Below are 16,152 nucleotides of genomic sequence, written 5' to 3' on the forward strand. Positions count from 1 at the left end.
AGAATGAGAGGCATGCAGTCTTGGCAAGTTTTAGCATCAACATCTGCATGAGGGAAAGATCTAGCCGGGAAAAAATAACTACTTATAAGTAGCTACTGAATGGGAAATGTTTAAGTTATAAACAGATTAGGTTTTGCAAAGCAACACAGTCAGACATTAGAAAACAAGCAGTGAACAAGATCAACACTACTACATGCAAGACTAATGGAATGAGACATGCACAGTGAAAGGTAATTCATCACTTACTCTAAATGGGCTGTTGGAGACATTGACTCCTCCCCAAGCAACTGCAACAGTGTGCTTGATTGGCTTGGTAGGAGTGTACGAACAGGCTGTTATTCCATCACCTTTATTCTTTACTTGAACATGGATAGGAATACCCTCTGAATCCTAGAGTGCAGATACAAAGTCACAAATGGAAAAGCTTCTCCATAATAAAGACCTGCTTGTTCAATGTCAAAAATCCAGTGGTGATAGCATCTTTGTCTGGCTTGCTTTTAATGCAGGATTGGTCATTTCCATTAATGAGAGTTCTCAACAATTTCACCTTCATGTGATGAAGTTTCCTCCTGCAACTTTCTTGACCACAGCTATATGAATTGCTGACAATATTGCAAATATAAATATAAAACTGTTGTCTAAACCAAAAATGGGACTCCTAGTTCTCAAAGAGGCAACATTCATGGAGATCAGGGGATCAAGATTTTTCTTCAACTTTACAAACAGAATTTCCAATTATAATCCATCTGAAAGGATTTTCCATAAATGAAATTCTGAAATCAAGTTACTGGAGTGTACAGATGAACACAGGTGTTATTAATTTACACTACTACTGCAGCCCCTAAACTACAGTCTGGGGCCCATTTCTATTCTGGTGCCAACACAGCGCCATAACCCAAGGGTTATTCACAACACTGATTATCGCAATAACTTCTCACTACTGCCCCCTGCCAATTCTCAATGGCCAGCATTTTTCCAACCTGCATTTGTATTATTGTGACGTTCATGCATTAGACTACTTCTAGAAGAATAGTTGAGTGGTGGAGCCAATTCCAACATCTTCAAAATAGTGAAAACTTGCAGAATTGGTTCCTCTTACTTGTGCATATATTTTCAATGGTGCCTTCCCAGCATCCTTAGTATCAACTGTGAATTCAGCTGGTTGATGAACAATGCAGCCAGTTTTCTCCAAGCCAGGACCATAGGCTTTAATCTGAGAGGAGAAAAAAAAACTTGTAATAAAAATGACTCATCGTTCACTAGACCACTCCAGTATTCCTACCATCGTTTCACAACTTTGTAGGCTCACAGCTGCTGTTCAAAATACCCACAATCTAATTAAATCTTTTTCAGGATTAATCATTAATTTATGCAAGAATGTCAACTTGGGTCTTATGGTTTCCTGTGATCTTTAAGCTTGTAAACACCCAACCACTTCAGTGACTTTGCTTTCTAACTTTTTGATCTTGGTGTATGGCAGTATGCACCTTAAACATTGTAAGATATAGCTTCGAAAACAGATACATGCTTCTTTAAATATTTTACGTATTGGATCTCCCACAAGAGCCAGACAAATGGGCTGCGAACAACAAGTTGAGGAAGTCCTTGATGAGATATAGCAAGTCATCAATCTCCCACAATAGCTAGACTAAAAATAGGATAAGACAAGATATAAAACAGTACAAGAAGTTCCACGTGGAAAGGTAGAGAAAACAGAGTCCTGAAGTCAACATTCCTCCCAGTGGAAGCAGGCAATATCGTGTCTGTTGTATTAACATCGCTGTAACTTGAAGTACTAGGCCATTCTTGAGCACAAGAATTGTGTTTTGCTAGTGAATCAGCTCGTTAACTCTGGACTGCTGTGTGTTCTTTTAAATCCATTAATAAAATATATCTGCTACATGTCACATTGGTTCAGTCTACTTTGGAATCTTACAAGCACCTTGGTTTATCTACTTAGAAAGAAAACATCCCATTTTTATAAAAAAGAATGGTACTTGGTTTTACCCATTATGGTATTTGTTTAACAATCTATTTATCTCCAGCATCTAAAATCTGGATCAACTACAAAAGAAGCTTTCAGTATCTCCTCCTCCTGGTAGAAGTGGATTCCAGAGGGTGCATCAGTGCGCGCGGTGGGGCACAACTTCCATGTCCTACCTTCCTGCAGCATCAACCCCCCACTCCAGTCACCAAAATTCTCCTTTCATCAGACAGTAGTCAGGCTGTGACCCAGACTAGCTACCCGAAACCATCGAAGAATGCTCACATTTTGACCAGTGGTCTGGACACAGGATAACTGTCCCTTCCTGCTTGGGCACATCATTCAAGAGATAGGCAAGGAGGTGTTTGGGGGGGGTGGGGGGGGGGGGTCAGGTCAGGAAACAAGGTGTCTCAAGAACCTCATTAATATTTGTGAACTAAAACAGATCAGCAATATTTTGAAATTCATGATGCATTTAGTATTCATTACTCTTGCCTTATCGGGATGAAAGGAACTTGATGCAGGCTGGATGGTGGCCATAAAAGGACTATCCACGATGTCCTCATCGTCACACAAAACATGTACGGCATATTCACCAGGTTCCGTAGGCCAGTAGCGTACATTACAGGAGCCATCACTCTGGTCATCACATTCAATCTTAGCTTGAGAGGGGCCCTCTACTGCAAAACCTAAGAAAGACATTTATGTTAATCTTCCAACCTTCGCAGATTGGAAATTCAATAAAACAAATAATCTTATGAACCAGTGTTACTTGTTGCATATTTTGGATTATCCAAGGAGAAAATGAGAGTTTAGAAGAGTTAGATGTGATCTCATTGAAACATAGGATTCTGAGGGGGGGGGGGGGGGGGGGGGTGGACAGGGTAGATGCCGAGAGGTTGTTTCCCCTGGCTGGAGAGTCTAGAACTAGGGAGCATAGTCTCAGGATAAAAGTGGTAGGCCATTTAAGACTGAGAGGAGGAGGAATTTCTTCACTCAGGGTTGTGAATCTTTGGAATTCTCTACCCCAAAGGGCTGTGGATGTTGAGTCATTGAGTATATTCAAGGTGGAGATAAAATTTTTGGACCCTGGGTGAAATCAAGGGATATGGGGATCGGGCTGTAAAGTGGAGTTGAGGTTGAAGATCAGCCATGATCTTACTGAATGGCGGAGCAGGCTCGAGGGGCTGAATGGTCTACTCCTGCTCCTAATGTTTTCTTGTATATTGCACAGATCATTAAAATTTGCAAAGAAAAACACATTTGGCCCACCTGCAATAGGATGAGCTTATCATTTTGGTAACTGGCTCACTGAAGCAAGGTTTTATTTTTCCATTTCATTCAACTTTGATATTCCAGTTTTAACAAGCCAAAGCCAAATAAATGTCACTTTCACTTTAATTGAAGTTGTATCATCACAGCACAATGTTGGGCTGCCTTGTAAAGCCAATTTGATGTGGCAAATCTATTTGCCAAAACAAAGTTTGTGGTAAAAGATGCAACATCTGGCACAAAGCAACATGATTATGTAGGGGAGTTTCTGGAGCAGGTTAATGCAAAACTCCTCCTGCCCATCAACTCCCCAGCACAGTGTAAGAGGGGGGGAAATCTTCTTTTGAGTCTCCCCACCAACTAACCGGAACTAAAACAATTGATTCTATTATTAATTGTACTTTAAAGATTTCATTACATTATTGCTGCACTTATAATCTACTTGTAAACCCTGTTGTAATGTGCCCTGGGTAGAAACGGTTAGATTTTGAATGTAGGCGTTGTGCCTCCCTTGACTAAAATTTTAAGTGAAAAACAGATGTTAGTTGTGTTCCACAGACAAACTAAGGTCATATGTGGCTGCCACTGTGTGGACTGTTACCTGCAGGGAATTAAAAACATAGGCAAATGGCAAGGCAAACAGCATATCTATACCCATGTTCCATTTGTGTTGCCATAACTACCTCATATGAGTCTTGGTCAAAAACAGATGATGTCAGGGTGTCTGGAGATGAGGACCAGACACACAGGCAGGTGGGATCATTAGGTTTGTGGCATCCCTGTAATTGGACAGGGGGAGTTTCAGGTGCAAGTCAATAATTGGTCCCCATAGGCTAGGCTTTGCTGGAAGTATAAGGGGGTCTCTCGAACACTTAGGTTGTAGGGGTATTCAGCAAGAAGCTTGGGAACATCCACCAGACGAGCGAGGGGGGTTTCTGGTTGGCTGAGGACCCACTGGACGAACGAGCAAGCCTAGAGGCCAGGTCTAACAGGAGGGGGGGGGGGGGGTGGCTGTTGTTCACACCAGGCGGATGAGCAAGCCTAGAGGCCAGGTCCGATAAGGGGGGGGGGGGGGGGGGGGGGTGGTGGTGTTCACACCAGGCGGACGAGTAAGCCAGGGCCGACAGGGGTTGGCCTGTGGAGATCCCGTCTTCTACCTAGGGCCAAACCGGTCATATAAACCTTGATTGTGCCTTGTTTAACTACTGCTCTGATGCTGTAATGTATCAAGTCTCATTTTCACCGAATAAAAAATAGAATTACTGTCACCAACACAGGTTAAGTCGAATCTTTCAGAACTTGAGTGAAAGGGTTAATTGGCACACCGACCCAGAAACTCAACAACAGGGACACCACTGCAGTGTCCAACATAATCAATGGTTGTTGCAATGTTTAATGTAGAACAATTTTGCAAAACAAAACCTTACCTAATACACCAACATCTGTTCCAATGGTTTCTACTACAAAGTCTGCAGACTTGCCAACAAGCCCTCCATCAAGGCCTGGTCCCCAGGCTCGGATTTTTTGAGGACCTGCTTCAGGTCCAATCTGAATTTCAAAAGGACTAATGGAAGAGAACAAGTTTCAGTCTGTTGAAGCTGAAGTAACCATTACAAAATTCTAGTCATTTGGACTAAGTCTGCAAGCCGAAGGGTCTAGATTTGCATTTTCTTGTGCGACATTTAACACTACACAAAGTTAAGAATTCTTGTAATGCCAAGGTTTAATATGTAGTTCCTGTGGACACATCATCCAACGCAGCAGGGAATTGAAAAACTACAAATGTTTCATAGAAATTGTTTTACATTTAACCAGCAACAGTGGCTGAAGTTTTAATATTTCTACAGCTGTTCACACTTTGCTTCTGTTACACTAACTGGAAAAAGTCAGTTCTTCAAAAAGTCAGATACAATCATTTAAGAATGAATCAGGAACAGTCAGCATTTTTTTGTTGCAAACAGTACATCTGTTACCCACCAAGGAGAAGTTATTTAAGAATATGCTGCAGCTTTCATTTAATTTAGGGCAGAGGGAAGGGAAAGATCCAGGTGAAATATGTTCAATAGAATACATAATTAGTTTAAGCTGTAAGGATATGTACAAAGTTACAAATGGCAGGTGGGTGAATGGGTGTGAAGAGGCAATTTGCTTTGTTTCAAGCCCTTGGAGCTTTTGGAAGTTTGCTCTTAAATGTTTTGTGCTAATCAAGAAATGGAGACTGTAAAATGGAGGGTGGAAAGAATGATCCAGTAGCAGACTGCACTCGCTAGACCCACTAGACACGAGAACAGTATTTCAAACTATAATGGCACAGCTCTGAATGTAATCCCAATTTGGTGGAGTTACTTCTGAAGAAACTCAATCCTTTTTGAACTAGAAATAAAACTAGCAGCTTAGTTATTCTCTTAACATATTGGTCTCAGTTTTAAAGTCTGTGGAAACCATCCATCAAAACATAGGCTTTCTGCACTCACCTCCTGGGAATGTTATGGCCACCCCATGTGATGGTAACAATGTGTTTCCCAGGTGTGACAGGATAGTACTCATAAGGAAAGGCATCCCCGCCATCCAGAAGGTCCCTTTGTTTCGCTGGCTGCTCCAAGCCTTCTGTCAAGGAGACAGATCAACAGAAGTTCAGACTATAAAAATACATTAGTTTGGCCTAACCAATATCATTTCTTGTTTCAAGGCCCTCTTACCAGATGGCCACAAAGAAAAACAACCTTGCCTGTATATTTTCCTTGGTTATTTCTCTTATTCTATGTCCACATGGGAATATTAAAAGATCACTTCATGAATTACATCATTCAACAATAAAGATTGGTAATGTTTTGTTTTCCAGCCCTACATTTAACTATATGGTTGCCTGGCAGCACAATTCACAATATTCAATAAAAAAACCAGCAACCTGCTATTTTATTGATAAAGAATAGCACATTTCACTTGATGCCCAAATGTTCTTTAAAAGGGCATGTACACTTAACCCACTTTCCAGAAAGCAAGACCACAAACATCATGAATGGATTTGGCAAATAAAACCAAATCAAAATGTTTGCTTATGAATAAACATCCTCTTTCAGTACATTTACAGAACATCTATGACGTTGCAATTTTTAGATTTAGCAAAGTATTTCATTAGGGTCCATTTGACAGCACATTCAAAAATGCTAAAAATGCAACAAAATCCAAATACAAGGAATTTCTTTAAAAAAGCTTAACTTTAGAATCTTGGCAATAGCCTTTGAATACCAGTCTTGACCACATGGAGCTTCTTTTTGCCTTTAACTGGCAGAATTTGGATACAGCACTTGATCAAATACTGTACAATACTGCAAAATCCCCCTTTAACAGTCTGGAGAATATGGCAGAATCATCATGTAGACTTGGTGTAGAACAGTGACCCTTAAACTCAAGTGCTATTCCAAATTTATATTAAAAAAAAGTGGCAAGTAGCAAGAAGCCTAGACTGAGATTAAACCTGAATCTTAAACTTAATTAATGGAATGCTAGTGAATTCTGCCAACAGGTAATGTTTGCCCAGTTTGCGTTTTGGAGAGGGATGAGGAAAATTAGTTAATTGAGTCACTTACCTATTCTAGTAAAGCCTGAATACAAAAACCCTTTAGTCAAAACTTACTTGGTCCCTTCACCAACACTTTCAGGTCACCACTTCCAGCCCCTTTAGTATCAACTTTGAAGCCAGCAACTTGACGAATTCTCAGTCCTTTAGGTTGTAGGCCTCGTCCAGTAGCACGACAAGCACTGGGGTTACAAGCTGGAACAGAAGTTGAAATTCATATGTAGTCTGGTGACCAAAGTTTTTTTTTCTGGGGGTAGGTGTGGAACAAGGAGGGAGGAGACTAGTGAACACTGTCAATGGAGATAAATGGCACCCGTGTCTTTGCTCAAGATTGGGCACAGCACGTTTAGTAAAGCTAATAAAGTCAACATGATGCTCGACAGTCAAGGGTTAAAAATAAAACCCAAAAAGCCTCATCTACATGTCACTACAAATACAAAGGTGTCTACCAACTCAAACAAATTTCCAATCAAGTTAGCATTATAGGGATGCCAAAACACCATTAACTGTCATTCTAGCCAAATGTTTTTTCCCCTAGGAAAAAGCTTGGATCCATTACAAACATGGAATTGGTCAATACCTTTGGTACGACAATGAATGAAACCTGGAAACCAAACCTTCAAATTTCAAACAATTTATATTGGAAATTTTACTGTGCATTACCAAATTAGCCGGTGAAATTTAACCATAACTGTTTTTCCTGATCATATGTTTAGTAATTGTTTGCATACATTCCAGATTAAAACAAATAAAAACTAGACTTTCCCTTCGTAGCAATAAAATGCACAAGTGAAAATGAAACCGCAAACAGTTTCTCACTAGCCACCCAGTCAATGTTACTACTTCAAAAGAATTCAAAAATAAACAGTGGTTCAGAAACAAAACTTAGCCTCAAATTTAAGATTTTTAGGCAAAAGGAACTGTGCATTAAAAACCATTTGAGTAGGTACAGAGGTGAATGAACTAAAAAAAAACTCAATTGTTTTGACTTGTGGACCTGGATAAACAGATCAAACTTCTGGAAATGGATATACATTGGATTGAATTCAAGATATTGTTTACCAACTATAAAAATTCTCTAAACTACAAGTCTGTTATTCTTCATACTTGTAAAGTCTGTAGGTATTATGGCGAATTAATACACAGACTACAAGAGTAACTTTAACAGGACTTTACTATTCGAAGGTCAGGGCGAATCTGCCCAATAAATCCTGACACAGCACTTATATACCGGTGTGGTCACTGTCGGTATTACAGTATACAGCAGCCAAGATAAAGTAGTGCCACACCTAAAATAGTTCTCTTAAAAGGTGGACGGTTACATACACTACAATACTCTACTAAATCTATGGGGTACAACACTTGTTGGCTGCAGTAGGACTTCAAGCTCATCATTGAAGGCAAGATAACTTCATTCTCTTTCTTCTAAAGGAAGCTTACAATCTTGAGCATACAGGTTTTAAAGCCATGAATTTAAAAATCAGGAAGGGCTGAATTTTAATAGGGGGAGGCAGGTTGGAGGGGCTCTGAAGCAGTCAGGAAACCCAGGAGAACAGGTTTCCCACAGACCCTGCCGAATTTAAACAGCAGGGCCCGATTTGCATGGGAAGCCAGTTTTCCACCCGCAGCCAGCCAGATTGAGGCGCAGGCTGGCTCCGGATGGGTAGGCCTACAGCACTAGGCTGCACCGAGGAGGGAGAGATAGTGTGGGGGCTGGGGAGCGGACAGAGGAGCACCGGGGGGGGGGGGGGGGGGGTTCAGCAAATCTATTGCAGGCCAGGGAGGGGTCAGAGGAGTGTGGGGGTGCAGTTGGCAAGTCCATCGCAGGCTGGGGATGGCCAGAGGAGCGTGGGGGAATCCCAAAGAGGACATGGGGCTGGGTGGAGGGAGATTGAAGGCCTAATGTGGGTTATTTTTTTTTTTTGGGGGGGGGGGGGGGTCTGATCACAGGGTGTGGGTTAGGCAGGAACCCTGGGTCCAGCAGTCCTCACCTTTCATTAGTGGCAGGCTTCACAGGGCCTGGGAAATCCAACCAGCTAAAAAGTTTAATACAAAATGGAGGTTAAAGCAGAAGCTTTCAGCCTCATTATATCTAAATAAACAACCTGCCTCCTGGCAGCAGATTGGCTGCCCCCCCCCCGTCCCACCTCTTAAAACCAGAAGGGAGCAGGTTCAGGTCGGGATTCAGATTTTTAACACTAACTACCCACATGCCCCCAACCAAAAAAAGGTTAAAACTCTCCGTCCCTCCCCAGAAGTGTGTCTCCAACTCAGTTTAGCTGGCCAAAAGACATTTATAGTAAAAACAATCAGACGTACGTTACCTACCTTCACCTACATTGACAGAATACAGGCTCTTGGGTATTGGCGAGTCAGCAAATGAAATTCGGATTGTGTGGTGTCCTGCTTGCACAGGTCTGTAGCTGCACCGATAGTTATTGTTCCCCTTATCTTCAATCATTAATTCAGTGTTGTTGTTACCCTGAGGATCCACGATCACCACTGCAACATTACCTACCCCAGCACCTTTTTAAAAAAAAGGCACAGGTCATGTTATTTATACTTTGTGAACTTTCAGTCTGTAGATCAGCACAACTTGACACTTTCAAAGTTCCACTAGCTGCTACTTTCAAAAACCTCACGCAGGCATTCAGATTAAACAGCTGAAGCTGTATTTTAGCATGTAGCTGCTGAAACCTTAGTTGCAGCAAGCAAAAATCCTTGCCAAAGACTGACTGCAACTCAAAATGTAATGCAGCCATTGCAAATACTGGTTTGCCCCAAAACTTGTAGTGCTAGCCAACCCTCTCTGAAGAGCAATGTTCCCATAGAAATTTTTTAAGGATGCTTCACATTAACATTCAGGTTATTTTTTTAAGCTATGATCTATATTCAATAGGCAGCTGGAATACATCTAAAATCTCCAGCATGGGCCATATTAATTCAAAGAATTTAGTCTTCCATATGCAGGTGATTACTCCACATTCTTCATTGTAAAATGGGATTTTGTGTAAAGTGGGATTTTTCAGACAACAAACAGCAGCAGCAGCTTGAAGAGCAATTTAAAAGAGGAGACTCTTACTTTTTCTTTCCTCCCCTCCCAGACCTCAAGTATACCTGCTGTATAAATGTCGAAGTAGGTTGGCTTATTGGCAATATTTCCTGTAGAATCCAAGCCGGGTCCTCGTGCAGTCACTTTACTGGCATCACCTTGAGCCTTGTCAATGTTGACTTCAAAAGGACTCTTGGATATGTGCTGTCCAGCAAATAAAACTGTAATCTGGAGAGAGACAATTTCAGCATATAGTTTGATTACATCTGCATTATCCAGGTACCATGCCAGACATTATAAAAACAAGTTTCCAGTGGGTCTAATACAAGGACTTGAACTAGCAAATTTAACATTTCAATTTTGTTTGTAACAAATAACTTCTTTAAAGCACCAGTTAGTTAGTGTACATTTATATAACCACCCCCTTAAAATTACAGACTACCACTATAAATTTGGACATGTCTGAAGATTATATGGTATAAAAGGTGTTGCTGTGCCAGACAGCACTGAGGTTTCAGCTTCCTGCACCATTAGTACATAATCACAACCATGTTTCTTTCAGGAGAACATCAAGGAAGTGCTCTAGCACTTCAGAAAAGGGGGGGGGGGGGGGGGGGGGGGGGGGAAGATAGAAGAATAGGTTATACAGGGCAACAGCAACCTGGTTATTGATTTCAGAATGGGATTCAGAGTGCAAACAGAATGGCCCAATACCACAGAACAAGGATGGTGCAGATAACATTCCAAACGAGACCAAGAACAAAGGCTTTTGGTGATGTGAAAGTAAAATCCATGCTTTGTGCACGCACCTTATGACACCCTGCAACCTTTGCCACATAAACCACAGAGTAAGTCTTGTTCTTGTCATTGTTGTTGGTCACCTTTGCCTGGCAGGAATTAAGAACATTAGAACCTCTGCAATGTCTTTATTAAAATATTACCACTGATCTTTTTCACAGGAATACATTTCAGACCCACAAGTGTGGGAGGGATAGGAAGGAACAAACCAACATATATGTGTATGTATATATCCATCCCCCACGCTTTGAATAGTGCAATGGCAGCTTTTACATCCACCTGAGGGGGAAGACAAGGCCTTGGTTTAAAATCTTATCTGAAAGAAGGCACCTCTTGATGGAGCACTTCCTCAGTACTGCACTGAAGTGTCAGCCCAGATTACATGCTCATGCCGAGAATAGGGCTTGAACCTATGAACTTGAGACACGGGGTGAAAGTGCTACTACTGAGTTATTATAATAGCCTTGCATTATGCTAGAATATGATGCAAATTGTTGCTACTACTCTGTACATGCATTCAATCTCAACTAAAATATTAGTACTTCTGAAGAGACTAGTCTCAAGGGATTGGTTTAATTTTGGAAGTGTAGGACTGTCCCTATTGACATTGATTTTTAAATAAATTACAAACAGTACCAATGAAAAAAATTTCAGCAACTGTTCATCAAATCTGTATTTCAGTGATAGACGTGCCAAATCTGGCAGTCTTGTTGCTACTTGCCTGCAGACACCATATTACATTAAATGAGAGTGAAGAGCAAATATGAGTTCACATTCAATTATAGGGGCTAAAATATATAACTAAGTATACACATTATTATCTGGGAATTTTATTTTTCAATTATCTTGCAGGGTTTGGAGGGTGGGGGGGGGGGGAAATCAAGGGCCCTCAAACAAAAATAGTTTCAGTTATGCAATTACCCCCTTTAACTTGGCTTTGACCACTACCTTCTCAACTTAGGTGGTTCAGACTGAGCTTGATGACAAGTTTAATTTATGGACCGTACAAATCTTTTCCTATATCTTTGGAAACAAACTATTATTTGTATTCATAATCCAGAAATGATACACTGGCTGATTAGCCCATTACTGTATTCAATTTTAAATCTAAGGGCCCAAAGATAACATGGGAATGTTGGACAGTTCAAGCTGTTGGGCTGAGATATGCCGAATATCAGAGCGTCATTTTTGGTTTACAAATAAAATTTCAGTTTTCAACAATTAACTCCCTAATAATTTTAAATAAATCTTTCACAATGCAATTTTACTTCTCCTCCCCCCTCCCCCCGATTTGATATTTAGAATGAAAATGTATTTATAAAAGTCAAATTAAAAAATTACCTCTTCTCGCTGACCTTCTGGATCATCTACAAAGACCATCACTTCACCTTGGCCAGCACTGATTGTTTCAACAGTGAACATAGCAGGACGCATCACAACATTACCCACAGGCTCAATTCCTACAAAATAGTTAAGAGTTTTGTTTAAAATAAAATATAAAAAAGGGTCAGCATTGTGAAATATTTTAGCAAGCAATTCAAGCCAGGGAACTGATCCAGGTAATTTCCAAGCATTACTGAAAAGGGGCTTTCACACTTCAAACTGGAGATACGCACACACTTCAGCTGGTCTATACTCCAAGATATACACACACATACCTGGACCATAAGCCCTCGCTTTCTTCGGGTTCAACTTGGGTTTTAAGGGAGCTCCAGGTTTAAGTTTGGCCTTGGGGAACTGTGACAAGTAAGTCATTACTGACTGTTCATCTACATTTTGGTGTATGATTTCCTCTGGAGCAATCACCTGGAACAGGGAATGCATTAAATTCAAAATAGGATTTTTAATTCATCAAATAACAATTCTATTGTAACCTTTGGACTAGGCTCCAAACCAAGGTGAACAATATTTACTTAAAAGGGAGTTTAAAGTACTCATTACATTTCCAATATGCATCAAAAAAAACATTCATAAAGGCAATTTGCCTGCTCTGAAGTTGCAGCCCCCATTTACAAACTAATTACACCACAAATCAAATGACCAAATTAACAACCATATTAGCAACTTTTACATAGGAAAAGTGTTTGCTGTGATCAAGTAAAGTGCTGGGAAGGAGTAGGAAAAAGCCCAATTTCTAATGCTTACAATTTAATAAAGCTGATGGCACACTTCACTCCCATATTACCCTTCAGCTGTATCACCAAATACCATAAAATGCCAATTAGTAAAGTTTATGATCCAATCATTTGAGATTGCATTTCCAAAAGCTGAATTATCTTGTAATTTTCTCTTTCCCAAAGTAAATTTAGCCACAAGACCACTTCAGTCAATACATTCCAGATAAGGAAAAGATGCACCAACTTGCCCTACACAATCCTCATTAGGCTAGAAGTGTTCACTCAGCTCAATTAGTCAGAGTTTGGTTGCACAATTTTTTTCTGGGAGGTAAGAAGCATGAGTGAGATTTGACAAAAGCAGCACACAAATATTCTTTAGATAAAAATGAGTACTGTTCATAGTAATTACAAAAGAAAAACCATTGTGGTAGATTAAAATATTACACCTGCACCACAGTATTTTGAGAATTGCAAAAGCTTTTAAAACTGGTTTCAGTAAACATTACTGGTTCATGGCTGAAAATTACAGGATTACAGAAACATGGCTCCAGGGTGGCGAAGGCTGGGAACTCAACATCCAGGGGTATTCAATATTCAGGAAAGATAGGCAAAAAGGGAGGTGGGGTAGCATTGCTGGTTAAAGAAAGGATTAACACAATTGTAAGGAAGGATATTAGCTCTGATGTGGAATCTGTATGGGTAGAACTGAGAAATACCAAGGGGCAGAAAACATTAGTGGGAGCGGTATATAGACCTCCAAACAGTAATGGAGGTTGGGGATGGCATTAAAAGGGAAATTAGAGAAATGTGCAATAAGGGTACAGCAGTCATCATGGGTGACTTTAAATCTGCATATAGATTGGGCTAACCAAATTAGTAACAATACTGTGGAGGAGAAATTCCTGCAGTGTTTACAGGATGGTTTCCTGGACTAATGTCAAGGAACCAACCAGAGATCAGGCCATCTTAGACTGGGTATTATGTAACGAGAAAGGATTAATTAGCAATCTTGTTGTACGGGGCCCCTTGGGTCAGAGCGATCATAATATGAATTCTTCATTAAGATGGAGAATGAAGTAGTTGACTCAGACTAGGGTCCTGAATTTAAATAAAAGGAAACTATGATGGTCTGAGGCACGAGTTGGGTAGGATTGATTGGGGAATGTCACTCAAAAGGGTTGACAGTGGATAGGCAATGACAAGCATTCAAAGACCGCATGGATGAACTACAGAATTTGTTCATCCCAGTTTGGCATAAAAATAAAGCAAAAAAAGGTGACTCAACTGTGGCTAACAAGGGAAATTAGGGATAGCATAAGATCCAAGGAGGGGACATATAAATTGGCCAGAAAAAGCAGTAAACTTGAGGATTCAGAGCAGTTTAGGATTCAAAGGAGGACAAAGGGATTAATTAAGAAGGGGAAACTAGAATATGGGAGTAAGCTTGCAGGGAACATAAAAACTGACTGTAAAAGCTTTTATAGATGTGAAGAGAAAAAGATTGGTGAAGTCAAGCGTAGGTCCCTTGCAGTCAGAATCAGGGGAATTTATAATGGGGAACAAAGAACTGGCAGACCAATTAAATACATATTTTGGTTCTGTCTTCACAAAGGAGGTCACAAATAACCTCCCAGAGATGCCAGGGAACATAGGGCCTGATGAAGGGGAGGAACTGAAAGAAATCAGTATTTGTAAGGAAATGGTGTTAAGGAAATTGACGGGATTGAAGGCCGATAAATTCCCAGGGCCTGATAATCTACAATCCTAGGGTACTTAAGGAAGTGGCCCTAGAAATAGTAGATGCATTGCTGATCATCTTCCAACATTTGATGGAATCTGGAACAGTACCCATGGATTGGAGGGTAGCTAATGTTACCCCACTATTCAAAAAAGGTGGTAGTGAGAAAACGGGGAATTACAGACCAGTAAGCCTAACATCAGTAGTGGGGAAAATGCTAGAGTCATTTCTAAAAGATGTAATATCAGAGCACTTGGAAAACAGTGACAGGATCGGACAAAGTCAATATGGATTTACAAAAGGTAAATCGTGCTCGACTAATCTACTGGAATTTTGAGGATGTAACTGGTAAAATAGAAAAAGGGAGAACCAGTGGATGCGGTATATTTGGACTTTCAGAAGGCTTTCAATAAGGTCCCACATAAGAGATTAGCGTGTAAAGTTAAGGCACATGGGATTTGGGGCAAGGTATGGACTTGGATAGAGAACTGGTTGGCAGACAGAAAGCAGAGTTGGAATAAACGGGTCTTTTTCCGAGTGGCAGGCAGTGACTAGTGAGGTACCGCAGGGATCGGTCCTTGGACCCCAGCTATTCACAATATATATTAATGATCTAGACAAGGGAACTAGATGTAATATCTCCAAATTTGCAGATGACACAAAGCTGGGTGGGCATGTGTGCTGTGAGGAGGATGCCGAGAAACTCCAGGGACAGGGTACTGAATTTGGATGATCAGCCATGATCACATTGAATGGCGGAGCAGGCTCGAGGGGCCGAATGGCCTGCTCCTATCTTCTATGTTTCTATGAAATACCAGCACTTGATCAATAGTTGAAGTAGATCAGGGCTGAATTATAATTTAGCCAATGAAAACTTGAAAAAGTTGTTAGGCCACATTCAGAATGCCTGTACAAATAGCTTTTTTCCAAGCAGCCCCTTTACAATGAAGCAACCAAAACTGCATACTATTTGAGCCAAGTTGCAACTTTGTCAAGGACCAAGAGCAGTAACAAACCTCGTTTTCACTATACTCAAGGTGATAAATAGTACTGAAACGAACCACCAGGATAATTCTGACAGTTAATTCCTCAATACTATTGCAACTTATTTCAGTAAATGTTGTGTAACCAGAGGAGAGAGTTAAATTTCTTGGCAACACTGGGTTAGCTCATTTAAACACAGGAACCAGTCACTACTTGAGTACCCCACCTTAGTTTTCCCACAATGCGGTTTAACATGAAAGTGATACAATGGCCCATGTCCAATTTTTAAAAAAGAAACCTTCTTCCACCCCCCATACCCACCCCCCCAAACTTGTCGTGAGATTTAACTATTGGGAAATTGCAGTTGCGTAATTAAAAATATAACCCTCAAATCACTGCACGGACTAGGGCCTTCAGGTTTATCTACAGTATACGCAGCAAGTTATTTATCAAGTTATAGTTTACTTTTTACCTGTGGTACTCCAAGCCAGTCATCCGCTTGCTGCATAGCTTCTCGTGCATTATCCACTGGTTTGGCCACATCCCAGATCTCCCAGTCAGGACACAAACCTGAAAAGAAAATACTTGTTAAATATTGACATAAGTAATGATATTCCCTGTCATGTA

The 16,152-nt window shown here is 40.6% G+C and overlaps 1 protein-coding gene across 5 annotated transcripts in view; it reads right to left on the reverse strand.

Moving 5' to 3' along the window:
* The window catches only part of LOC147111074 (filamin-B-like), a 185,621-nt gene that overhangs the window by 73,989 nt on the left and 95,480 nt on the right, over window positions 1–16,152 (reverse strand). For all 5 annotated transcript variants that reach the window (XM_086001571.1, XM_086001570.1, XM_086001569.1 and 2 more), the window contains 12 exons: window positions 15,998–16,095; window positions 12,345–12,492; window positions 12,028–12,146; window positions 10,698–10,775; window positions 9,954–10,116; window positions 9,165–9,362; window positions 6,894–7,031; window positions 5,731–5,863; window positions 4,684–4,820; window positions 2,480–2,673; window positions 1,100–1,213; window positions 247–390 (listed from right to left, as the gene is read on the reverse strand). In XM_086001571.1, the coding sequence (XP_085857697.1) occupies window positions 247–390; window positions 1,100–1,213; window positions 2,480–2,673; window positions 4,684–4,820; window positions 5,731–5,863; window positions 6,894–7,031; window positions 9,165–9,362; window positions 9,954–10,116; window positions 10,698–10,775; window positions 12,028–12,146; window positions 12,345–12,492; window positions 15,998–16,095 (1,664 nt within the window). The remainder of the gene's footprint in view (window positions 1–246; window positions 391–1,099; window positions 1,214–2,479; window positions 2,674–4,683; window positions 4,821–5,730; window positions 5,864–6,893; window positions 7,032–9,164; window positions 9,363–9,953; window positions 10,117–10,697; window positions 10,776–12,027; window positions 12,147–12,344; window positions 12,493–15,997; window positions 16,096–16,152) is intronic.

The sequence above is a fragment of the Somniosus microcephalus genome, chromosome 11 (genome assembly GCF_052327205.1).
Source record: "Somniosus microcephalus isolate GS21.2 chromosome 11, FLI_Smic_1.0, whole genome shotgun sequence".
NCBI lineage: Eukaryota > Metazoa > Chordata > Chondrichthyes > Squaliformes > Somniosidae > Somniosus > Somniosus microcephalus.